At 44.8% G+C, this 24,324-nt stretch overlaps 2 protein-coding genes across 5 annotated transcripts in view; one reads left to right on the top strand and one right to left on the bottom strand.

The window, feature by feature from the left end:
• The window catches only part of Nsd2 (nuclear receptor binding SET domain protein 2), a 79,229-nt gene extending 65,338 nt beyond the window's left edge, over window positions 1-13,891 (top strand). For all 3 annotated transcript variants that reach the window (XM_028758013.1, XM_028758012.1, XM_028758014.1), the window contains 6 exons: window positions 246-515; window positions 2,090-2,206; window positions 7,209-7,350; window positions 7,607-7,713; window positions 8,899-9,103; window positions 10,737-13,891. In XM_028758013.1, coding sequence (XP_028613846.1) covers window positions 246-515; window positions 2,090-2,206; window positions 7,209-7,350; window positions 7,607-7,713; window positions 8,899-9,103; window positions 10,737-11,008 — 1,113 coding nt within the window. In that variant the 3' untranslated portion in view covers window positions 11,009-13,891. The remainder of the gene's footprint in view (window positions 1-245; window positions 516-2,089; window positions 2,207-7,208; window positions 7,351-7,606; window positions 7,714-8,898; window positions 9,104-10,736) is intronic.
• The window catches only part of Nelfa (negative elongation factor complex member A), a 28,297-nt gene continuing 17,801 nt past the window's right edge, over window positions 13,829-24,324 (bottom strand). Inside the window, exons 4-11 of one of the 2 annotated variants that reach the window (XM_028758016.1) lie at window positions 19,369-19,458; window positions 17,887-18,017; window positions 17,730-17,799; window positions 17,200-17,288; window positions 16,347-16,458; window positions 15,196-15,476; window positions 14,946-15,045; window positions 13,829-14,847 (exon numbers count right to left, since the gene is read on the bottom strand). In XM_028758016.1, the coding sequence (XP_028613849.1) occupies window positions 14,663-14,847; window positions 14,946-15,045; window positions 15,196-15,476; window positions 16,347-16,458; window positions 17,200-17,288; window positions 17,730-17,799; window positions 17,887-18,017; window positions 19,369-19,458 (1,058 nt within the window). In that variant the 3' untranslated portion in view covers window positions 13,829-14,662. The remainder of the gene's footprint in view (window positions 14,848-14,945; window positions 15,046-15,195; window positions 15,477-16,346; window positions 16,459-17,199; window positions 17,289-17,729; window positions 17,800-17,886; window positions 18,018-19,368; window positions 19,459-24,324) is intronic. The other variant, XM_028758017.1, reaches the window with a different exon arrangement.

Raw genomic sequence — 24,324 nt, 5'->3', positions numbered from 1 at the left:
TGTGTGTGTGTGTGTGTGTGTGTGTGTGTTTTCAACGGAGTAGTGAACGTGGCTTTTGGGCTACTGACTTTTTTAGACCCGGGTTGTGGCTGTTAGGAGGTCCATGAGAACCTGAGTCTTTGGGTCCAGAGATGATTACTAGGATGCAAGTCTCCAAGGCGGGTCCTTGAGGGAGCAATATGAGTGTACAGGGGCCAGGTTCTTTGTTTACAAAGTAGTCATGACAACATGCTTTCCCCCTACAGGTGAATAAACCTTACGGCAAAGTCCAGATCTATACAGCTGACATTTCTGAAATCCCAAAATGCAACTGTAAGCCCACTGATGAGAACCCCTGTGGCTCTGATTCAGAGTGTCTAAACAGGATGCTCATGTTTGAGTGCCACCCGCAGGTGTGTCCTGCAGGGGAATACTGCCAGAACCAGTGTTTCACTAAGCGCCAGTACCCTGAGACCAAGATCATCAAGACAGATGGCAAAGGGTGGGGCCTCGTTGCCAAAAGGGACATCAGAAAAGTATGTAATGTGTTTTCTTCTTTTTGTACTATGTAGTGATTCTTAATTGTGGGTTTTTGTGTATACTAGAATGTATGTGGATGTGCATATGCCATGGCATGTGTGTGTAGATCAGAGGACAACGTTTGGGAGTCAGTTTTCTCCTTCCACGTGGGTCTCAGGGATTGAACTGAGGTCCTCGGGCGTGGTGGCAAGGTCTTTACCTACTGGATCATCTCACTAGCCCTCGTAAGAATTTATGGCTTACTGCTTATTGTATGTGGGGTTTTTGTTTTTGCATTTGTGTAAAATAGTTTAAAATAGTGTTCAGATTGAATTATTGTAGTTAAAAGTTGTAAGCCAGGTATGATGGTACATATGGCAAAGTCGACAGGTACTTGGTATGTGGCAAAGGCAGGCAAATCTCTCGAGTTCAAGGCCAGTATAGCCTACATCATGAGTTCCATTCCCGTCCCTCCCAAATGTTTTAAAACATTACATAACTCCTATCAGAGTTAATACTAATAAATTTCCTTGAAGCATGTCTTAGGTCTGAATTCTAATGTTTGCTTCTTAGGAAAAAAAGAGTCTGTGAAATGATTGCTTTTCCTCAGACTAGCAGTCAGATGCTCTGGCATTCCTGCAAGAGCTAAAGAAGCATTACGATTTGACATTGTCTCAGCAGAATCCAGTATGGACTAGATAAACAACAACTTCATTGGCAGGACTGGAAAGATGTCTCAGTGGCTAAGAGTACTAGTTGTTCCTTTAAAAGGACCTGGGTTCTATTCCTAGCACCCACATGGTGGCTCATAATCATCTATAACTCTAGTTCCAGGGAATCTAATGTCCTCTTCTGGCCTCCAAGGGTACCAAGCACATGAGATGTACAGACATATATTCAGGCAAAACACCGATATACATAAAAGTAAATAAATTCATTGGTGAGAGACTAACTTCTGCTAACCCTGTTTCTGCTTTCAGATTCACTTGCCAGTATATCCCCTTCATAGAGACACAAGTGGAATTGTTGCTTACCTTGTCACAGACTGGCCCTGAAGTGCTTTTTTCTGACCTAGGGACCAGTAGTTTCAAACTCAAGGTCCATGACAAGAGTAGGTCCAGCATGGATAATGTGTAAGCTGTAGCACTAGTATCGGCCATATTTTTTTTTTTAAAGGACTGTGTAGATGTACCCTTCTCTAGCTTTCTTCCTTGGTTGCCACAGCTGTTGCTTCATGTAGACTTGCTGTAGAACCTGCCTGTCAAGTTCTTTATAACCTCTTTCCTTTGGGGGAGTCTGCGTGGAATGATTACTTACATGGACTAGATATGTGCCTAAGAGGCAAGACAGTGAAGGAAGTAATACGGACGGTTGCTGCTCTAGAATACCGTGATATAATTGCCACTGGCAATCTTTATTTATAAGATATATAGAGATCACTTGAATTTGAACTTAACCAAGGACTTCTAGGGTCCCTACCCCAAGATATTAACGCATTACCCTAGACTGATTGATAGTGTCATGGTGTTTGAACCCTGATTCTGAGAATTGGTTGGTATGTACTCAGTCATTGTATTCTTCTGATTTCCAGGGAGAATTTGTTAATGAGTATGTTGGTGAGCTGATTGATGAAGAGGAGTGTATGGCAAGAATCAAGTATGCACACGAGAATGACATCACTCACTTTTACATGCTTACCATAGACAAGGTAATGGAAAGAAAGCCTGTGTTTGTGTTTGCTGTGCATTCCTGAAATCTTGAACATGGACCGAGAGGGTTCACCTATATGATTGGCCTTTGTATTTTGTTGACATTCTCATTTCTTCTCCTTAATAACTTTTTTTTCACAAACATTTACGTATTTTTTCCTGAATATAGAGCTGCCCCTTGGCAGAGAGTATCCTAAGCCATATGTGTTTAGTACAACATAAATAGTGTACCAAGAGTCTTCTTAAGACCAAGGAGAGAAAGGAACAAAGCATAGACATAAGCATTTCAAGCTATCTGGGCTACACTGTAGAGTGGTCTTTGGCTGTGAATTGATCTATTGCTTTGAATCCTATGCGTTCTCTCTGTATATATGCTGTTCATGCTGACTTCAAACTTCTGAGTTCAAGCACTAACCTTCGCCACCTTCCTACATCAGTGGGACTAGAGGTGTGTGCCACTCTCCACAGCTCTGTAATTCATAGTTTTAAGCAGATGGAACCTATATGCTAGAGGGTTTTGGTGTTCTCAGAATGAAGGTAACTAGCCATAGGTAGAGAAAGTGCTTCAGACTGGTACTCTTGTGTCTTCTGCAACCAGTAAGCTCAAAAAGTGGGGCTCTGTTTCAAAGACAAGACTAATAATCGTGCTTGAAAATGGCAAGATAGAAAATGGCTACTGAGCAGGTGTTTGGAGTAGAGCATAGCAAACAGACTCTGCTTTCTGGGGATAAAGAGCCACTGTAGAAATAGGAATGGCTCCAAGAACCTCAGCCAACTGTCGCCTTTGGAAATGTGACCATTTTTCAACTCCATTTGCCATAGACTGGTGTGTGGACTACTCAGTGAGGACAGTGTCAGACAAGAGGGCTAAGACACAGAGACTCAGGAGACACTGAAGCCAAGTACAGTGAGTGTCTATAATCCCAGCACTTGGGACAGTGAGGCAGCAGGATCTTGAGTGTGAGGTCAGGGACCACATCTCAAAAAGCTGAGGGATAGAGGGGAGGGAGGGAAAATGAGTGAGCAAGCAAGCTTCTGTACAGGGGTGGAGCAAGATGTTAGCAGCTAGCCCTGAAGGTTCTAGTGGTGGTTGTATGGTTGTGTGTGTGTGTGTGTGTGTGTGTGTGTGCGCGCGCGTGCATATGCACATACACGTATATGTCTGCCTGCATTGTAAAACAGGAGATAGTGAATATGGCAAAATAATAACTAATACAGGTGGGTAGGATGTAGTAATGTGCATTGTGCTTTTTCATTTTCCCCTGTGGGTTTTTTTTCTGGTTTTGTTTTTGTTTTTTGAATCAAAAAAAAAAGTTGCAAAAAGGTGTAGACCCTAGAGCTCTGGGGCTGAGTAACGTGTCCTCCTTCAGGCTCTGACATGACACAGGATTAAGAAGATAAACTATGAGTAGGTTCGTGGAAGACCTTCTGTAGGAGGTCATTCTAGTTTGTTGGGAAAGCTGGCAAGCTAGGATTCTGGAGGCCAACAAACAGAAAGCAAGAGTCAGCACTGTAGTAAGGAGAAATGCTTGACTGCCGAAGGGATGCTCCTGTACCCCGTGTGCTGATAGCGCAAGAAGGTGTAGCTCATTTCCCACCTCACTCCCCCTTTCCCTCATTTTAGAGCTACACATTAAAAACTAGGACTTTCACAACTGTGCCTGCCCTGGGGAAGGCACAGGCTCAGAAAAAGCCACAGATGTCATCCATTTAAAAAAAGAAAAAAGAAGAAGAAGAAAAAGAAGAGGAGGAGGAGGAAGAAGAGGAGGAGGAGGAGGAAGAAAAGAAGAAGAAGAAGAAAAGAAGAAGAAGAAGAAGCTGCCGCCTAGAACAACAGTAGAAAGAAAAGAACAAAAATCAGAGGAGGAGGAATAGTCCGATTTCCAGAGTTACTGTATTATCAGATTCAGATGTCCAGGTTTCAGCTAAAAAATCCTAAGCTCTACAAAGAACAGAAAAGAAATGTCCCATTAAGAGGAACAATTAAACCAATTTTAACTTTTTTAAAAGAAAGATTTATTTATTTTATGTATGAGTGCTCTGTCTGTACACCTGTGTGCCAGAAGAGGGCATCAGATGGACACCCTTATAGATGGTTGTGAGCCACCTGGTTGCTGAAAGTTGAACTTAGGACCTCTGGAAGAGCAGTCAGTGTTTTTACCTAGTCCCCAAGTATAGCTCTTAAAAAGACCTCTTAGATCTCTAGACAGAAAAAATTAAACAGCTTTTGTCAATTTTGTTTAAGTGTTGGAGAATCAAACTCTTAACTCCTACAGATTCTATGATCTACCACTGAACTACACCCCATCCTTGATTTTGAATTACCTTTATAGCCCATGCTGGCCTTGAACTTGGAATCCTTCTGCCTCAGGCCAACCTGGTGTGGAAATTATAGGCACAGGTTATTATGCATGGCCTAAAACCATAATTTGAAAGATGTTTAAAGAACTCAAAGGGCTGGGCATGATAGCCCATACCCATCATAGTCTGAGCATTTAAGAGGAAGGTGGCCGGGCGTTGGTGGCGCACGCCTTTAATCCCAGCACTTGGGAGGCAGAGGCAGACGGATTTCTGAGTTCGAGGCCAGCCTGGTCTACAGAGTGAGTTCCAGGACAGCCAGGGCTATACAGAGAAACCTTGTCTCGAAAAACCAAAAAAAAAAAAAAAAAAAAAAAAAAAAGAGGAAGGTGTTCCCTCTCGAGTATGTAAATAGCAAAGAATTAAAGGGGTGCCCCTGTAAATGTATTTGTTAGAATTAATTATACACATAAAAATGGTTAAGATGTGGCTGGGCATATGGCTCAGTCACACACACACACACACGGGAAAAAAACCCAGTAAGCTTTTATTAAAAAAAGATGAGCATGGTAGCATATTCTTACAATCCCAATGCAAGGAAGGTAGAGACAGAAGGATCCTTGGGTTCCTGATCAGACTAGTATAATTGGTGAACCACAGATTTCAGTGAAAGAGTCTATCTCTAAAAGCAGTAGGGATTTTGTTGAGGCAAGATGGCTCATTGGATAAAGGTGCTTCACAGAAAGCCTGAAGGCCTGAGTTTAATCCCAAGGACCCATTTGGGGGAAGAGCATCATCTCAGGAAAGTTGTCCTCTAGCCTCCACACCAGTACCATGGCACACACAAGTATGTGCACACACACAGCAAACAAAGAAATAAATGGATATTAAAGAGAAAAACAAGACAGAAAGCCTTTGAGAAATAGCACCCAGGCTTGAACTGTCCTCTGAATACATGCACACAGATGTACACATGCACACAGATGTACACATGCACACAGGTGTACACGTGCACACAGATGTACACATGCACACAGATGTACACATGCACACAGATGTACAGATGCACACATGCACACAGATGTACACACGCACACAGATGTATACACACACACAGATGTATACAAACTTGGATAGTTTCTGAAGGACCTAAGTTCAGTTCATATGACTCATATCAGGCCTACCTGCTTATAACTCCAGCACCACCTTTTTCTGGCCTCTCTGAGTAACCACACTCATGTGACATCCATAGTCACAGAGACATACAAACACATAAATACAAATAAGTCTTTGATTTAAAAAAAAATTCAGTTGGAGAGTTCTCAAGTCAGCTACCCTGGATTACATGGCACAATATCAGAAACCAAAGACAAGGTGGAAGTAGAGAACTGACTTCTAAACAGCTGTCCCATGACCGTCACATATGTGCTTATAGTCACATACTTGCATGCACTTTTTCAAACATGTATTTACTGTGTATGTGTGTGATTGTGCACATTGTGGCATACTTGTAGAAGTCAGAGACAACTTTTAGAGGTCAGTTCTCCAATGGTGTAGGGTCTGAGGTTCAAGCTCCGGCTATGGGGCTTGATGGCAAATGCCTTTATCTTGAGAGCCATCTCACCAGCTAAGTATACAAATACAGCTAAGGTGTGATTCAACAAGCTACATTGTTCATCTGTCATCTTCAAAAACACACAGAACTGTTAGGGTGTTAATTTAGTATAGTAAAATGCAGGTCACTGAGCTACATCTGATACTGTTTCTACTTTTTTCTTCTGGAGTGAATTCTGAGTCCTGGGCTGAAGTGATCTCCTTCCTTAGCATCTGAAGTACCTAAGACTAGGCATGCCCACCAAGTTTCTCTATGTTTACACCAACTGATGGGTGCAAACCTTGGAGGTTTCTTAAAGGAACCCAGTGTTTACTGCCAAGAGAAACCCCTAAGGTCAGCACTCATCAGGTGGCACAGGCACAGTCATCCCGAGTGTTTGCTGTTCGCAGTGCTCTCTGGTCTACAGGCACAGCTAGGAATACTGTTGGCACAGACTCATCCCTACTCAGACATCACTGACCTCATAAATAACCACTGTAGAGAACTCACCTGCCCATCTCCTGAACTGGGCTGTGATAGGTGGTTCTTATTTTTTTATTGTACTTGGGCACTTGGATTTCATTGAGTTAATTCCCAGAGCCACTGTGTGTTCACATTGTGATTCTGCACATTGCCATTTCAGAACTGTCAGCCTGTGCCTATCCCTCTAGTGTCAGCACAGCATCAGCATCATGGACACAGTCCATTGTTCCAGCTGGTAGGAGCTTGAACATGTTACGCTTGTGTCCTCCTTGCTCTTTAGGAGTTGATACTGCTTGCCTACTTTTATTGCAGTTTGCTGTTATCTGGCAGTGCTGGTTTTCTGCAGGCTCTTGCTAACCTTCCCAAATCTGTGACACTAGTATTTCTCCCAGCTTATTTGTTGATAGGGGTGATGTTGTAGGTGCCAGTTCGCTGTCCTCACCACTGCTCACGTGGGTTCTCTTTGTGTTCTGGTTTTGAACAAGAGAATCTGGACTGGTTGAGAAGTGCCTGGTCCAGATGGACAGCAGGGTACCCTGATTCTCAGTATAACAAGCAACGTTATCATCTGATACAACCTAGACTCCCTTTAAAGATTAAAATGCCATTGACTCTTTTTCCTACAGGACCGCATAATTGATGCTGGCCCCAAAGGGAATTATTCACGATTCATGAACCATAGCTGCCAGCCCAATTGTGAGACCCTGAAGTGGACAGTGAATGGGGACACACGGGTTGGCCTGTTTGCTGTGTGTGACATTCCTGCAGGTACATCACTGGGGACCTACAAGTTTCTGGTGCCATATGGACAGGCAGAGTTTGGAAATGTCTAGGATAAGAATTTGGAAGTTTTGTTGTGGATATCTGTTTTATGAGGCGAACTGTTGAACTCTGTGAATCATGCCATTGTGCCTGAAAGGAGCGAGGGGTAGGGGGGCACATTTTCTTGAGACTAACTCTTAACTTTAGCATCCATTGCCTCAGGAAGATGGGATCCTCTAACAAAGCACTGTGTCTCCTTTAGGTACAGAGCTGACTTTCAACTATAACCTCGATTGTTTGGGCAATGAAAAGACAGTCTGTCGGTGTGGAGCCTCCAACTGTAGTGGGTTCCTTGGAGACAGACCAAAGGTAAGGGCATCACAACTTCTTTCTGTGAAGCTCAGACACAAAACTCTGCTGCCGTTATTGCATCTGAGAAGACTGCTTTCTAGTAACCAGTACCTCTTCTCAATTCACTGTTGCTGTGACAAGGGCAGGATCCCTGCAGTGTGTGGATTGGGGTTAGTGAGGCCCTCTGCCAGTATAGGCCAGTTAAGACTTCTTCACTGATATAATTCCTGTGAGAATTACCCTAATGAAGCACCAACAGATATGTGGCTTAAACGGCAGGAACATAAACTCAGTTTTGAACACAGGTAGGTAAAATCAGAGTTATTGACAGGACCATGTTTGTTCCAACGTTTCAAGAGTTGTTCAGGCCTCTTTCCTGCCTCTGTTGATGGCTGTGGCATTCCTCAGGTTGTAGAATCTGTATCCTGGCTGGCATTGTGTTGCTTCACATGAAGCTCCATGTGGTTGGTGTCTGTCTTGACCACTGCCTCTATTGCCCTGCTACCTTGTTGTTTACACTGTTGAATGTATATCTTAGAGCCCATGCCTGCTAGACAAGTGCTCTCCCACTGAGTCACCACCTTTGGACTCCAGTCCCTTTCAAGTTGATTACAAGTCATGCTTGCTTGATGTGCCACAGTGTTGATTTTTTTATTGTAGTTTTATTCACAATGACTTCTAAAATTATGTCTTCAAGGTCCTTGGGAAAACATGACTTTTGGGGCACCCCTTGCATGCAAAAGGCCAAGGATATCATGGGCAGCTCCACCTCAAGCTGCAGACCAAGCCCACCATCTAGATATTTTCTGATGGACTGCTGGTTTGCCCTAATCTGTTCTGCTTATAATTGAATTCTTAGCTAAGAGAAGTGGCCAGCAGGCCAATACTCTGGCCACGGGATGTGTCACCAGATCCCAAGCATGACATTATTGAGCCTGTATATTGTGTCTTAGCAGGAGGGTAGTGATCATGGCATTGGCCATGGCCCTCTCCTGTGTAGGGTGTACCCTTTTGTGGTGCTAGGAATGGAGCCTACAGCCCTTAGCTACATTTCTAGCCCAGGCACCCTATGTTGGAACACCCTAGGGATCTGTAATGGCCCTCTTGACCTTGCTGTGTGGGGGCATCTGTGTAGTTTGTCTTTTATTACTGCTTCTGTCTGTATTCTTTTATGAGAACTATGCTTAATTCTTTTGATTCTAGACATCAACATCCCTCTCTTCAGAGGAAAAGGGTAAAAAGGCCAAGAAGAAAACCAGAAGACGCAGAGCCAAGGGTGAAGGAAAGCGGCAGTCAGAGGATGAGTGCTTCCGCTGTGGTGATGGCGGACAGCTGGTGCTGTGTGACCGAAAGTTCTGCACCAAGGCCTACCACCTGTCCTGCCTGGGCTTGGGCAAGCGGCCCTTTGGTAGGTGCCCAGCACCCATGCCAGCTTCTGATGACTTACAGAGGGCTTGCCTGCCATTCTTACCAGGCCTTTCTTTACTGACTGGGCCTTACCTGGTTGAAAATTCATGGGAAGGTCAGGCAGTAAATGTCTCCAGTCCACAGGACGGGCTCAGGCAGTAGCTTCCAAAGCCTAGTGTAGAGTGGTTGTTTCATTAGTACCAAGATCTAAAGTGGTACACACCAGGCAGGACTCTAATGGAGAAGACAGGTTCCACTGCAGCAGCCACCATGACTAGTCTGTCACTAGAGGGATTGGTTGTTAGGCACCTTACCTAACTCCCTCCCCAGGACTTACAGGCACTGTCCCTAGAGATGACACAGCTAGCAGGAATTGCTATTTAAGATGGAGCCACAGATTTGGCTCCCTGGAAGACAATAGGCTTTGCCTCTTACTACCCCTACATACTCGAGCGACCATAGCATCAGGATGAAATACAAAGACTTTACTCGAAGACAAGAAACCTAGTAATGGCTTTACTTATCTGTAGTGGATTTGACAGCTATCCTTAATATTAACAAAGAGCTTCAGAGATTCATATCTAAGCAGAAAACTGTTCCTTTATAATAGGCAAAGCACAAGCCAGGCATGTCAGCTCACACCTTTAATCCCACCACCTGGGAAGCAGAGGCAGGTGGATTTCTGAGTTTAAGACCAACCTGGTCTAAAGAGTAAGTTCCAGGATATTCAGAGGTACACAAAGAAACCATGTCTCGATAAAAAAAAAAAAAAAAGTCATAGGGAAGAGTAACTGCCATCAGTAAATATCTGCTAGTGTTCTTAAGCGGTCTGGTGTGATGCTGCAGTTGGCAGGAATGTATGCGGTAGTCTGCAGCACTTAGTACCTGCCTGGCCTTTGAGTACAAATTACTAGCTTCTCTCTGGCAACTGAAATGAAAAGCAGACTCTGCGTTAATTTGTATTTATTTGACTAGTCAAGTAAAAAAGTAATTCTAAGTTAAGTATGCTGGTATATTCCAATTGGCCCACCAGCTCCAGGCTGAAGCAGGTGGGTGGCTAGTTAAAGGTCTTGATCACACTGGGAAACATACTGAGATGGGGATCTCTTTTTTTTTTTTTTTTTGTTTGTTTGTTTGTTTGTTTTTTATTGGATGATTTATTTACATTTCCTATGTTGTCCCCTTACCCCATCCCCCACCACCCCCTCGGAACCCCCAATCCCCTCGCCCCTCCTCCTTCTTCTCTGTGGATGTAACCTCTATCTACACCCCCCCACTCCCACCTCCCCACCCTCAAAATTCCCACCCCCTGGGGCATCCAGCCTTCATGAGGTCAAGGTTCTCTTCTTCCACCTATGCCCAGCAGGGCCCTCCACTTTTACATATTCAGCTGAAGCCCTGGATCCCCCCCTAAGTGCTCCCAGGCTGGTGGTTTAGACCCTGGGAGCTGTGGTTGGTTGGTATTGTTGCTCTCCTCATGAATAATAAGACTGGATATTAACTCTGTGCTACAGCATATGCTTGAGGCCCTGGGTTCAATCCCTAGTATCCCTCAAGAAAATTATTCTCTACCCTGAATATATTGAAGCTTTGATTCTGTCACTTCCATTTGCTGATGGTGTGTTTTATTGCAGGGAAGTGGGAATGTCCTTGGCATCACTGTGATGTATGTGGCAAACCTTCTACCTCATTTTGCCACCTCTGTCCCAACTCATTCTGTAAGGAACACCAAGACGGGACTGCATTCCGTTCCACCCAGGATGGGCAATCCTACTGCTGTGAGCATGACTTGAGGGCAGAATCTGCAAGTAGTACCAAGACTGAGAAACCCTTTCCAGAATCACTGAAGTCAAAGGGGAAGAGGAAGAAAAGGCGGTGTTGGCGAAGGGTCACAGACAGCAAATAGCATTTGGTCAGACCCTGGGGTGGTGTGGGGCAGCCAGCCCTGCCAACAGTGGGAAGGCAAGTGCTGCCCTCACCCCAAGGACCCGGTTCATAGCGCTGTGTGTATAGGCCTACTTGGGTGGGAGGCAGCTCCTCCCACCACTGAGCCATCCTTAGCAGCTGTGCTGCGTCTGCACTGATGCTTGTCAGCTGCACAATTGGCAGTCCAGGATGAACAAGCCTTACTACGCAGCATCACCTCTACACTTGAATCTGAGACCCAACGTCAAGGTGCCCTCCCATTTCTATTTTAGATTAAAGTTATGATTGAAGATTAACTGGCATGTGAAATGCTTTTATCTTACCTGAAACATAAAGAATTTTCTAGAGGTCACCATTAGTTGTATCCTGATGGTTCAGGCTTCTATTCACATACTGCCCTCTACCCGGGGCAGACTAGGACTCAAGCCCTGGGTTCCTTCCAATCAGGATTGATAATATTTTGTTTTGAAACAGCCTATGTTCTTTGTATTAATGTGAATTTTTCCTCAAAGTGCTTTGTTTCCACTTTGAGTGGTTGTGGTGTTGCAAGATTCCTCTCGTGGCTTCCCTTTTTGTGGACATGACCAGTGACAGCAGTGTGGCCTGGCAGCTGCTTTTGTTTGCCTGTTTTTCTCTAATGTCTTTTGAACCCAGGTTCTTTGACCAACATTTGGGGGAAACTTTGTACATTTTCTTCACTTGGTAGTTTTCTGGCATTTATTCCCAACATACTTTTGCTAAGACTTTCATACTTTATTACCAGCTAAAATGTATCTGAGTTGTCAGGCAGATATAACTATTGAGCCCAGAGGGTGGTAACCACAAGGAGCCCTGGAGGGGAAGAGGGGAAACACAAGACAGCCTGGAGCCTAGGTTAATGCTGTTTGGTGCATTTGTTTGTGGAGCCTCAAGCTATTTGCCCTTTATCTCTCCACCAGGGCCCTACCTGGTTTCATAGTGGTCAAGTCTCATGGTACCTGTTTCCCTATGAGATTTAAGTGATTTCTTTTAAAGCCTCAGCCCAAGAACTACTGGACTGTCCTTGGGCCTGCTTCTGCCTTCCCAGGACTGCATCTTGGCCCCGGAGAGCTTGGGACACTGAGAAAGGAGACCTCATGCTTTCTTTCTATTGGGAGGTGCATTGGTGATATATCCAAGTGCATCAGCAGTGGATGGCTTTAGAAAAACCACAAAAAAGCTTAAACTAGCCATGAAGTCCCCAAGGTTTGCTGTCCACTGCTATCCTGCCCTCTAGCCTTTTAGAACTGCAGTTTCCATTTGAACCAGGACTGAGCATTCTTAGTGGTCAGCATCAGCCATGACACCTGCCAGTCTAGCATGTCCTGAGCACTGATCGGTGACGATCCCTTTGGCACTTCTATAGTAGTCCCCCAAAAGCTGAAGCAGCTTTGCAGACAACCTGTTGCTTTCATAGGCACAGGCCTCTAGTTACCTCTGAAGACACCTATTTGACCAGCAGGCCAGAAACACTTCAGTTTAGCATTTAATCTGGCTCAAACTGCTCTATACAAATACTAGATTGGTTCACAAATTTCGGCTATTTATAGCCCAAGTTTGGAAGGCTGATGTAGTGATAGGCCAGTCTGTCTTCTCACATGCACATGGCCCCAGGCTCCATGGTGGGCCCCTCATGTTGTCCAAAGCCATCCTTTCCTACCAGCTGAGTAGCTTTTGCTAAAGGTAAAAGGCACCAGAGCTGATTTTGCAGTATACTTTGGGAACAAATTGACTATATTTTTTTTAAATTTTAAGTAAAATCTTGGGAATTTTAGTTCCAAATTATTTTATGATCTTTATGAAGGAAATATTGTGAGAATTTTAGACAATTTCCCCTTTCTAAAAGTATTAATGTGTAAATAACACTAACTAAAAACCAACCGAAGACCTACTTACAAATCTGGGGTGATGGCCTTTCCTACAGAGGTACCAGCCAATAGGACTAGGGCTGTGACTCTGATGTGGTACATGTTCTGACTCTGACAGAGATATTACTTTCTGAACGAACATCAGCTCCAGTTTCTTTTTCCTTAATGTGACATAAACAAATGAAAACTGCCCATATTCTACACTACTCAGGAGCCATTCCCAAGTCAGCACACACCTAACTATGTGTACGCTTCTGCAAGGTGGCAGGAGCCCAGGGATGCACAGCCAGTGTCCACACTAGCACTGCTCTATGAGAATGTGGAACTACAGCAGTTAAAACCTAGGCACCTGTAGGGCAGTGCATCTGGCAAGAGTGATGGGGACCCAGGTGCTAGTTCATAAGGAACATCCTGGCACTAGTATGTAAGGATTCCTTGGGTCTCAGGCAGGCACACTCAGGTTGGCATTTCTGATGACTTCCAAGTGATATCTGTAGCATGATGTGTAAAGTGCCCATCTTCCAGAGCTACCTACTTTTCAAGAGTTAAGTATAAAAATGTTTTAATTAAAGTTAATGCAAACACTTGTCAGTTGCCAAATAACGTCATCTACATGGAGTGTAGCTGATGATTGTTAATAGAAAATGCTGTGTCCATGTGTGTCATGGTGTCACCGTATCCTGTTGAGATGTGAAATGTCCTATCAGAAATTAAATCTAAGTTTAAATGTGCCTATTGGTGTCTAAACTTCATACAATATAAAGTCAGCTTCCTTTTAGGAATGCCAGGTGCTGTCACTAGGTCTGATAGTGAAGGCTTAAAAACTTGAAATTTGGGGGAGGGGGGAGGTAATACTGAAATATAGATGAGAATTACCAGTTGGGGAAAAATAGCATTTAAAGTGGAAAGTTGTGTTTGGAAAACTGTAATGAGTATTTTTTTATTAAAAAACTTTAAAGGCTTCTTTCTTACACTTATTTAATATGTAACTGTGTTTGACTCCTCTACTTCCTGGGTGCCCACAGTTGCCCTACTCAAGAATTTACCTACCTTCTGTTTTCAGGTAGCCTTATCTCCAACCCTGCCTCTCCTCTCCCAGGCTCTGACAGCTGTATATGGAAGGGTTTGGTCTCAGAGCAGGGAGTCAAGCTAGCCTGAAACACAGTTCTGAGGGCTTTCTTTTTAGAAAAACTAAACTTTAATACTCAGGTCATTTTACAATGAAAATAGGAACCCAGACACAGGTTTGAAATGTTTACAACTGTACAAAAAGACATACAAATCCCTGGTAGGTAGTGGCATCAAGGCTGGCCATAGACCCCTCACACCCTAGACTACCAGGTGTCACCTTTGGTCCCCTCAACCTCATGAGGGAGGGCATGCACAAGCAGAGAAAGAGAAAGCCCTCTCAACTAGTACTGTTTTTTTTGTTGTTGTTGTTTTTGTTTTTTAAAGAAGAAATAAAAATGTAAAAGTCTAACAGGCACAAAAGTTATGAAGTAACTTTTGGTTTGCATTCAAAACATAATGAATCCAAAAAAAGGGTATCTTAATCACACAGAAAAACTAACTCATTAAAATATAAAAAATAAGCCTAAACTTCCCAGAGAAATGGCTGGGGCCCAGGAGCCTGTGGATAGCATGTGCTGGGCGGAGCACATCCTTCGTTCGGTATCTGCTCAGGTCACTTAGCATAACCAGCAAAACTTGTCCTCTGGTCTGATGCGGGTCAGCAGCGGAGACAGCACTTAGGACACATTGGTCATAGGCTTGTACTTCTTGAAGCGTGTCCACTGGCCTGTGGCGTAGTTCATCTCGAACACTGTGTCCACTAACATGGTGGTACTGCCCTGGCCGTCTGCCTTCGGCAGGTCCTCTGTGTGCTCGCTGAGCTTGATCTGGATCACATCCCCCTGCTCCGGACATGGATTCTCTGTAGGGAGCAGGGACTGCTAGGAAGGTGTCTAGGGCCAAGGAACCCATCCCCCAACCCATGGGGGCCACCTCCCAAGCCTAGTAGCACAGACGCACCTCGAGAGCCAGCCATGAAGCCCAGGATGAGGGCCTTTTCTGGCCTTGTGACCTTGTTTGCCGTCTTGAACATCTCCTGGGCAGCAAACATCTGTTCTCTCTGTGAAGAGATGATGTGGGTGCTGGGGCTGCCGAGGCCACCTGCCTCTACCACTGGCCTCGCTGTGCTCATCATATACTGCCCCCGGGCTGCAAACAGGCAAAGCTATGCTATCCATCTAACGGCCCTGGGCCCTGCCAGAGTACCTACCGTGAGGGACAGGTTCTTCTTAGGTTGCTGCTGAACAGGGGCTGGGGCCTGGGTCTGTGGGGCCACCATGGCCACCATGGCCACTGGGGGTGTCTGAGCAGTGGGAGTGACAGCTGGGGGAGTAGTAGGTGTCAGAGGTGAGGCAGGTGCTGCAGGTGTTGGTGCAGCTGGGCTCAGGCCACTGTTATACATAGGTGCCCTTTGTTTAAACTGTGTTGGCAATGTGGGACTTGGGGCACTGGGTTCCTCAGGTGGCCGGCCGGCTTCCCGGGAGGGTGGAGCTGCAGGCAAAGGAGGTTTATTAAGAGTTGTCCAGGAAAGGGAGTCTTCATTCTTAATCTTCTCATCCTAGACTGGTCCCCAGGCTGCCTGCCCCAGACACCATTTTCTGGAGAGGCAATAGGCTCAGCTCCACTTCCCCTGTCCTGACAACTACCCCATATCCACCTACTCTGTCTTGTTCCCATCACTGCAGACCTTCACAGCCCTGTGCACTACTACCTAGCAAGGCAGAGCCCATGTCCTCAGGCATTTCTAGACCATGGATTAAGTTGTCTAGGGCTCTGGTTCGCTCCTGGCCTATGGCATGTTACCCATAAATACCCTGGTACTGGTTATAGGACAGTGGAAGCCAACTTCCCCAAGCCTAGCACTCTGTGCCTCAGCAAGGCTGCTACCCTTACATATCTTGAGGAAAACTGAAACCTCCCCCCACCCCACAGACACAGCCTACAAAGCTGAGCCCAATGTAACCAACCCCCTGAACAAGTGACTAACCCAAGCTTTTGTCTGCCCCTGAAAGAATCATCCCTCTGCAGAATGCCTCATCTGGGAAGAGAAAATCCTTGGCTTCCCCCTCCTCCGACCCCTACCCAAAGAATAGGGTGCCCAAAGTGGCAGTCTTGGCAGCTACTTGTTCATTCAAATCAGGACTTCTGGCCTCTTTCTTGGCCAGAAGATCCTCCTGCTGCCTGGGATCAAAAGACAATAGGACAGGTGCCTTAATGCTGAGCAGCACCTGTGAACAAGGCTACTACTTCCTAGGTGGGTATGCTGGGCTCAGTCCAGGTGTCAAAGTGACCCTGTGACCCCAGGGCAAGTCCTTATGTGGGCTGCAGGAAAACTGGTTCAGCTTACTGCCTGGTACTCACCTGGGGGAGTCTCAGAGCTGGGGTTGTAAGATGAAGCAGGTACCACACTGGGTGTAGAGGGCAGGTAACTTGTGGAGGGCAGTGTTGGCTCACTGTTCAGAGACCCAAGTTTCTGGAAGACAGAGACCGTGGTTCCTCCAGGCAGACGTAGCGGTTTCAGTATACCTCCCTGGCAGTAGCCTGAACAGCCTCAATCAGCCACTGCTCATCAACAGAGCAAGATAGCAAGTCCCACTAACCCCAGGGCAGGGATAGTGGCTTCTCTAACCCATAAGCCCTTGATTTTAGTGATGCTGGACTTTAAACTTAAGCCATGGCCACCACCCTATGCTCCCAAACTGACATCTAGGGAAAACAGTTCAGCAATGCAAAGTGTACTGCAAAGAAAATGGGCTCAGAGACCATACCGAGAAACAGCCACACTGCCTCCACACGCACAACCTATGCACAGACAGACCCCGAGAAAGAGCCACTCTGGCTGAAACACCCTTCCCACATGCATGTAATGCCTGGTCTTCAGAGCACTTGGACCTCAAACAGGAACCATACCCACTGGACAGTGAGGAGCACGAGGGAACAGTGGTGTGGAGACACCACAGGCAGTAATCCTAGTGTGAGGCAGGAATTTGTTCCAAACATGAGACTGATGCCCAAGTCAGGCTCTGGTTCCCTCTGCCACTAACATACATACATGTTCATACATGCATACACATCTGCACACATGTATACACATACTTTTATAGAATATATCTTAGTGACTATCAGTCAGGACAAGAGGGAGCACATTATTTTGGCTGTGTCAGCAGCTAGAAGTGGTTAGCACGCCCACAGCTGCACTGCATGGAAGCCCTACCTGTGTGGACACCAGGCCAGCAGCATAGTCAGGGGTGGCATTTTCAACAACTGTCTCTTCCTTGGCAGGCTTTTCTACCACTTCTGTGTCTGCCAATAAAGGAAAAGAGCTCGTTAGTGGCTCTCTGACCCAGCTCCAGTTCAGAAATCACCAGTGTTCTCTGTGAAGGCCAAATGCAAAATGGCACTGTGCACTTAGGTCTCAGGACAAAGAAATGATTCCTTGGATCAGGTATTATAACCTGTAATCCTAGCAGTTGGGAAGCTACAAGCTTGAGGCCAGCCTGGACTACAGTGTACGGACCTTGCCTCAAAAAGCCACACACCCCCACTCAAAAAAAAAAAAAAAAAGACCCCTGGGAAAAGTCTCATTACCATTATGGTAAGATAAGACACACGGACAGACTAGACCAGAAAGAGAAACCATGAAGAAACCCCAAAGGACCCAGACACTATACTGGCAGAAGTGACTACAGCACACTAAGCTACACTACCTCCGACCTCCCTCCAAACCTTCAGTGCTCCACATACCTAAAGTCTTCCTCCTTCTCTTTGCTTCTCGGCCAGCACCAACCGTATTCAGCTCAGAAATATCCAGCAGCTGCCAAAATAAATACATGCCACACTTAATTCTAGAGTAAAGGATCAATGCTTGGCCTTGGCAGGGTCATGAGAAAGAATGCCCCACCTTCACACCCCTTTCTTTCTGCAGTGGTGTCCTCGAAGGTGGTATTGGAGTCCGGTTCCCAGAAGGGCTGAAGACGCTGGGTGTGGTGGGACTTCTGAAGGGGGCTTGCTTCGGGATGCCTTTGAGAGGGGCTACGGAAAAGACACTAATGTCAGTGCTGATGTCTTTGGGGGTGGGGTGCCCAGCAGCCTTTTTGATCACGATTGCTGAGCCAGGCTGCTTCTGGGAAACCCCACAGAAAGTCTCCTACACATTATGGACTTTGCACATTTCATCCTGTGCTAAAATAACTCAAAGGGCTGAGACAATGACTCAGTGGTTAAGAGTATTGACTGCTCTTCCAGAAGACCCACTTTCGATTTCCAACACCCACGGTTAGCTCCAGTCTCAGGGGATCTGATGCCCTCTTCTGTCATCCAGGAGTACTGCACACTCATACACAAGACATATGCAGACAAAACAGCCATACACATACAATAAAAGAATTGAAAAAACAAAAACCCACTCAGACTCTTCCTCAGTATCACTAAGGTAAAGGGACACAAGTTCAGAACCTACAAGCCTATTGACATCCCTGAAGGTCTGTTGGGAAGACCCAGACTTGATGCTCTGAAAGTGCTTGACTCATATCCTTTCTGAGAAGGCTAGAGCAATAGAGCAATAGATAAACAGCTCTTTAAGACAACTGAGACCTCCAGATCTTGCAGGACAAGAACTATCAAACTCCCCAGAAAGTGGACTCACCCCAAACTGACGTTTTTCCTAAGAACAAAGGCAAATATCTTGAGCTACGTGACCTTACAGTATCAAGTCTCTCAGAACAGTGATATCCCACTTTTCTTTCTGTCCCTCAGGAGGGCTACCCAATGTCCTCAGTGGCAAGGGAAGCAAGGTGGAGCCTACACTACAGAAGCAGGCCATAGCAAAGGAAGACCCAGGCCCTGCAGTAAAAATGGTAGAATGGTCAGCCACACCAAGACTTTCCACTAGTTCTGTTCCAGTTTGGGGGTTATGGGAACTTGGTATTCCAAGATGCCAGATGAGAAGTGGGAGGACCCAGCAAGGCTTTCTCTTCACTCTACAGCTGTCTTGCCCACTGGGCCCTGAACATAGTTCTAGAGGAGTCCTCTCTTGTACTTGACACAGTGCTAAGTGCACATAAACACAGGCACATCCATGAAGAGCACATGCCATCTGTCACATCTGTTACACCCAAGAGGGTAGCTACAGATGACAGAGGGGCTACAGCAAATGTCTCCTTTCACAGTCAGCTGGTCTAATACTGGCTCACCACATACAGCCTCCTTCCTTTCCCCAGGCAAAGATGCATGCGGCCTTGCTTGTCCTCACAGCTACTCACTACAGAGCCAGTGGGCCTCACCTCTCAGGACTAACATTTTCTGGTGAGGAAAACTCTAATCTTTCAAGCCAAACCCTCCTGGCAAGTAACAACAGCACCGTCTGAGAGCAAGCGAGCCTTACTTGTAGTGTCCATCTTTCGGAGCAGCCCCCGGCCCTTGGCGTGGAATGGGACCCCAGCACTTCTCTTCAGCTGCTGGGCTGTCTCGGTAGCTATGAGAATAAAAGCCACAAGGTCAGGGTCACTTAGACCATAGGGTCACTCAGCCCATAAAGCAACTGTAACAAAAGAGACTTTAAAAATACTCAAAATAGGGCTGGAGAGATGGCTCAGCGGTTAAGAGCACTGACTGCTCTTCTAGAGGTCCTGAGTTCAAATCCCAGCAACCACATGGTGGCTCACAACCACCCATAATGAGATTTAATGCCCTCTTCTGGTGTGTCTGAAGACAGCTACAGTGTACTCATAAATAAAATAAATAAATCTTTTAAAAAAAAAAAAAAAAAAAAAAAAATACTCAAAATAACTCCTTTATATAACCCAGCAGGAATGCACCCAGAAATGCTGCTGAATTTTATAGCTGATACTTCCTTTAAAAAACAAACAAACAAAGCCCAAAACAAAGAGAAAGGAAGGACTGTTTCCTGGAATTTGCTTTTATAAATCATTGTCTAATAATTTAACATTAAGCTAAGAATTAATTAAGTGGAAAATCTGTTGCTGCTTTGTAATTGCCAGAGCTTCTATGTATTCTATTTTTCTTTGATTTCAATCACTGTTTTCAAGATGACAAGATGGACAGAATGGACACAGGAGAAATGAGCTAATTGTCATGCATGGCTTCTGGGTTGGCACATCTCATTGTGGGGCTAGGGGCTTCTGAGGACATACTGATTGGGCAATAGTTAAAGACCACCTTAATCTCCACTACATCTCTTCCAAAAGGAAAGCACTGTGGCTATAGCCCAACTCACGGAGGCCTGCCCCTTGTTCTGGTAACCAAAGCTGTCTTGGTATAGAAAACCTGAAGCCAACACATGCCTAAGTCTGTCCCCTGGGTTGCCCCCGACTTGACTGTTTTGTCATGTCATGTCATGGGCTCTCAGACTCCTACTCAACTCTGCCCCCTTCCCTCGGGACCTCTGTGGCAATGAAGAATTGCCACAACTAGTACTGAGGGTTTTCTCTTCTTGTGTCGCTTAATAGAAAATACTAAATTTCCCTGTGTGCACTGGCTTTCTAAAGTGACAACCGAATCTGAGCAAACACCAAGGGTAGTGACGGAAATTCAAGATAGCAACAAGGGAGACCCTTCCCTCAGCAGAATGAATGCCAACTAATGTTAAAAAGCTCAATGTTAAAATGAAATGACTGAAGCTGTAATAAAATTGAATGCCAAACAGTAAAACCCATCATATGTTGTAAGCTCATTTTGCTAAATAAATAAGCCTTCCCCTGTTCACCGAGGAGCCTGACACCAGCTCAAATATGGCAAAGGCTTTCTGTGTCAGGAAGTATCCACAAAAGTGGCTCCAGAGTCGACTGTCATTGCTACCTGCTGTGCCCCAGGGAACCAGAAGGTGCTGGTATCTTACAGGTCCCCACAGCTGTCTTACACAGCAGGCTCAGGCCACGATTCTCCTCACAGAGTTATACATAAATAAGAGAAAGAAGTGAGATTTTCCTGAAGTAGCTTACAAAAGCTGGAGGGCAGCATTAGCCTGAGTCCATCAGCAGTGCTACTGACTTCCCAAGAGCAGCGCTACAGCAACTGAGTAGAGAGACCTTCCAGAGGAGTTAAGTGGGCCCGAGCTCCACAGAACTACAGTTAGCACAAACCCCAGACCCCAGACCTGACCTGATCTAAGGCTCTTCCTTAGATTCCTGCAAACAGGATATTTGCTGTTCTGTGATCCCAGCACTCAGGAGGCTGAGGCAGGAGGAAGGAGAAGCCATGCCAGCCTAGGCTACACAAGTGAGACTGTTTTCCAATAAACAATAAAAAACCACCACCACCACCAACAACAACCAAAAAGAGCTATTTACAAATACTAGTAATGTTAACTGCATAGCCAAAATAAGTTTATGGAAATCAGTGTTTTTAATTTTTTAAATCTTTTTCATTTGTTGGTTTTTTTGTTTATATTGTTTTGCCAAAACAAAGTCTACATTGCCTAGGCTGGTCTTAAGCCAGTCTGTGTTCATGTGATCTTTCTTTCTCCGCATCTGAAAAAGCTGTGACCTAAGTACACAGTGCACCTGGCTGAAAACTCATGCTTTAATGTTTTTTGGCTAAAGGACACTTTCCCTGCCCTGTCTCCAGCAAGTAAATGCCTTCCACACAAACTTTCCTAAGACATGATTTAGAAAAGCATTTAATAAAATCATCTAGTATCTCATAATAGAGACCAGGTCAGGATACAAGCGGCAGCCTCACACCAGCACCCCACCGTGAGGAAGCCACACTCTGCCTGACTGGCACAGACTCTTGTTTTGTGAGATTACAGGCACCATGTTTGAGAACCCTGAGATCTCTAATGCATGCTTCTAAACAGCAGTGGTTAACACAGAAACCTCTGATTGTCTTTTTAAGAAGACAAACTCGTCTCTTTTAAGGTAAAAATATTTGAAAACTATAGAGAGAATATCTTGTGTATTGTATGGAAGCCTCTCTTGTCAATTAAAAAAACCTATGGCCTATAGGAAATGTGTAAAATAGAAGGTGGGACATCTGGTAGGCAGGAAGGATTCTCAGAGAGAGGCAGGCACAGGGCAATTTGCCCAGGAAAATGGAGGAAGACAGAGACCATGGGAGAAGCTGAGCAGAGGTAACCAGCCATGTGATAGAACTTATATTAGAATAAATGGGAAATTAAATTATGAACTAGTCAGAGAACAAGCCAAAGCTATGGCCAAGGTGTTTGTAAATACATTTTGAGTCTCAGAGTTGTTATTCCAGGAGCTCGGGGCTGGGAGGAAAGCATGCATTTAACAAATGGTGCTGACCATGGTAGGTGTGGAATCCAAGGCTTTTGATTTTATATTTAGTTATTAGATGGAGTCCAGGTAAACCGAGGAGAATAGTGACCCTGTTGTGCTGCAGAGCACTGAATGGAGGCCCTTGAGCCTGCAGTCTCTCTTGGACCAACAGCTAGCCTGGGACAGGAATTTCACCACCCCAGGAATTATAGGGGCTCACTCATCCAGTGAGCAGGGAGCAGGAATGCAAAGATCCAAAACAAAGTCTTTGGATAAACCCCAAGGGCTTAGGGCTGGACTGGGACCACCCTCCCAGAATGGGGGACAGTCACAGCAGGCATTTGAGTATATGCTGCACACACAGGAGCCCAGGAGAGTGGCAGCACCAAGACGGAATCTGTGGCTTTTCTGTTCCCTATGAACCAGACAGCGAAGAACCACTCAGCGTCCCGCTGAACAACACAGGGAGACAAAGATCACACAAGAGGAATCTGAGCACACCGGAACTTGGGAGAATGTAGAAAATTATGTTTTAAGACTGAAAAGGGAAGGACACTGGATTTAAATTCACATATACATATAATTTAAAATGGATAAATATAAAGATGAGAGGCACAATGACACGGAGGGTCCTAAGTTACCTGATGTTCTTTTAAATGGTTCAAAGAAGAAAATAAAAGAAATACATGTAACTGAAATTGAAATGTTACTGATGACTATTATTGTATTACTAATCCTCATTTTCTTTTTTTTTTAAATATTTATTTATTTATTTTATTTATGAGTACACTGTCGCTGTCTTCAGACACACCAGAAGAGGGCATCCAATCTCATTACGGATGGTTGTAAGCCACCATGTGGTTGCTGGGATTTGAACTCAGGACCTCTGGAAGAGCAGTCAGTGCTCTTAACAACTGAGCCATCTCTCCAGCCCCCACTAATCCTCATTTTCATTTTAATAATATTATTGACTTTCTATATCTTCTGAGAGAAAGAAAGCCTTATGTAAAAATTCTGAAAAATTTATAAATCAGACTAAGGAAAATGCTAAAATATTAGAGATGAAGGAAATGAGAGAAGTGAAATTTGAAATTACAAAAACATTTTTTTTAAATTTATAAATCAGACTAAGGAAAAGGCTAAGATACCAGAGATTAAGAAAAAAAAAGGGGAGAGAAAATTAAAGCAGATTTGGAGAAAGAAGAGGCCAACTGGAGATCACAGAACAGAGGTTGGAGGATTCTTTAAATCAAAATAGGGAACCCAATCCTTCATCTGATAGAGGGCTAATATCCAATATATATAAAGAACTCAAGAAATTAGACTCCAGACAACCAAATCACCCTATTAAAAAATGGGGTATAGAGCTTAACAAAGAATTTTCAACGGAAGAAACTCGAATGGCCGAGAAGCACCTAAAGAAATGTTCAGCATTTTTAGTCGTCAGGGAAATGCAAATCAAAACAACCCTGAGATTTCATCTCACACCAGTCAGAATGGCTAAGATTAAAAACTCAGGTGATAGTAGATGCTGGCGAGGGTGTGGAGAAAGAGGAACACTCCTCCATTGTTGGTGGGACTGCAAGATGGTGCAACCACTTTGGAAATCAGTGTGGCGGTTCCTCAGAAAATTGGACATAGCATTACCTGAGGATCCAGCTATACCACTCCTAGGCATATACCCAGAAGATGCTCGAACATATAACAAGGACATATGCTCAACTATGTTCATAGCAGCCTTATTTATAATAGCCAGGAGCTGGAAAGAACCCAGATGTCCTTCAACTGAGGAATGGATTCAAAAAATGTGGTATATTTACACAATGGAGTATTACTCAGCTATTAAAAACAATGAATTCGAGAGTTTCCTAGGTAAATGGATGGAACTAGAAATTATCATCCTGAGTGAGGTAAGCCAATCACAAAAGAACACACATGATATTCACTCACTGATTATTGGATATTAGCCCAGAACCTTGAAATGCCCAAGATACAACTCACAGGCCACATGAAGCTCATGAAGAAGGAAAACCAAGTGGGGGTGATTCGGTCCTTCTTAGAAGGAGCAACAAAATACTCAAGGGAGCAAATATGGAGAC

Source organism: Grammomys surdaster, unplaced genomic scaffold (genome assembly GCF_004785775.1).
Source record: "Grammomys surdaster isolate TR1022 unplaced genomic scaffold, NIH_TR_1.0 126187, whole genome shotgun sequence".
Classification (NCBI taxonomy): Eukaryota; Metazoa; Chordata; class Mammalia; order Rodentia; family Muridae; genus Grammomys; species Grammomys surdaster.
The sequence above is the reverse complement of the archived record's forward strand: the minus strand, read 5'-3'. Positions and strand labels throughout refer to the sequence as shown.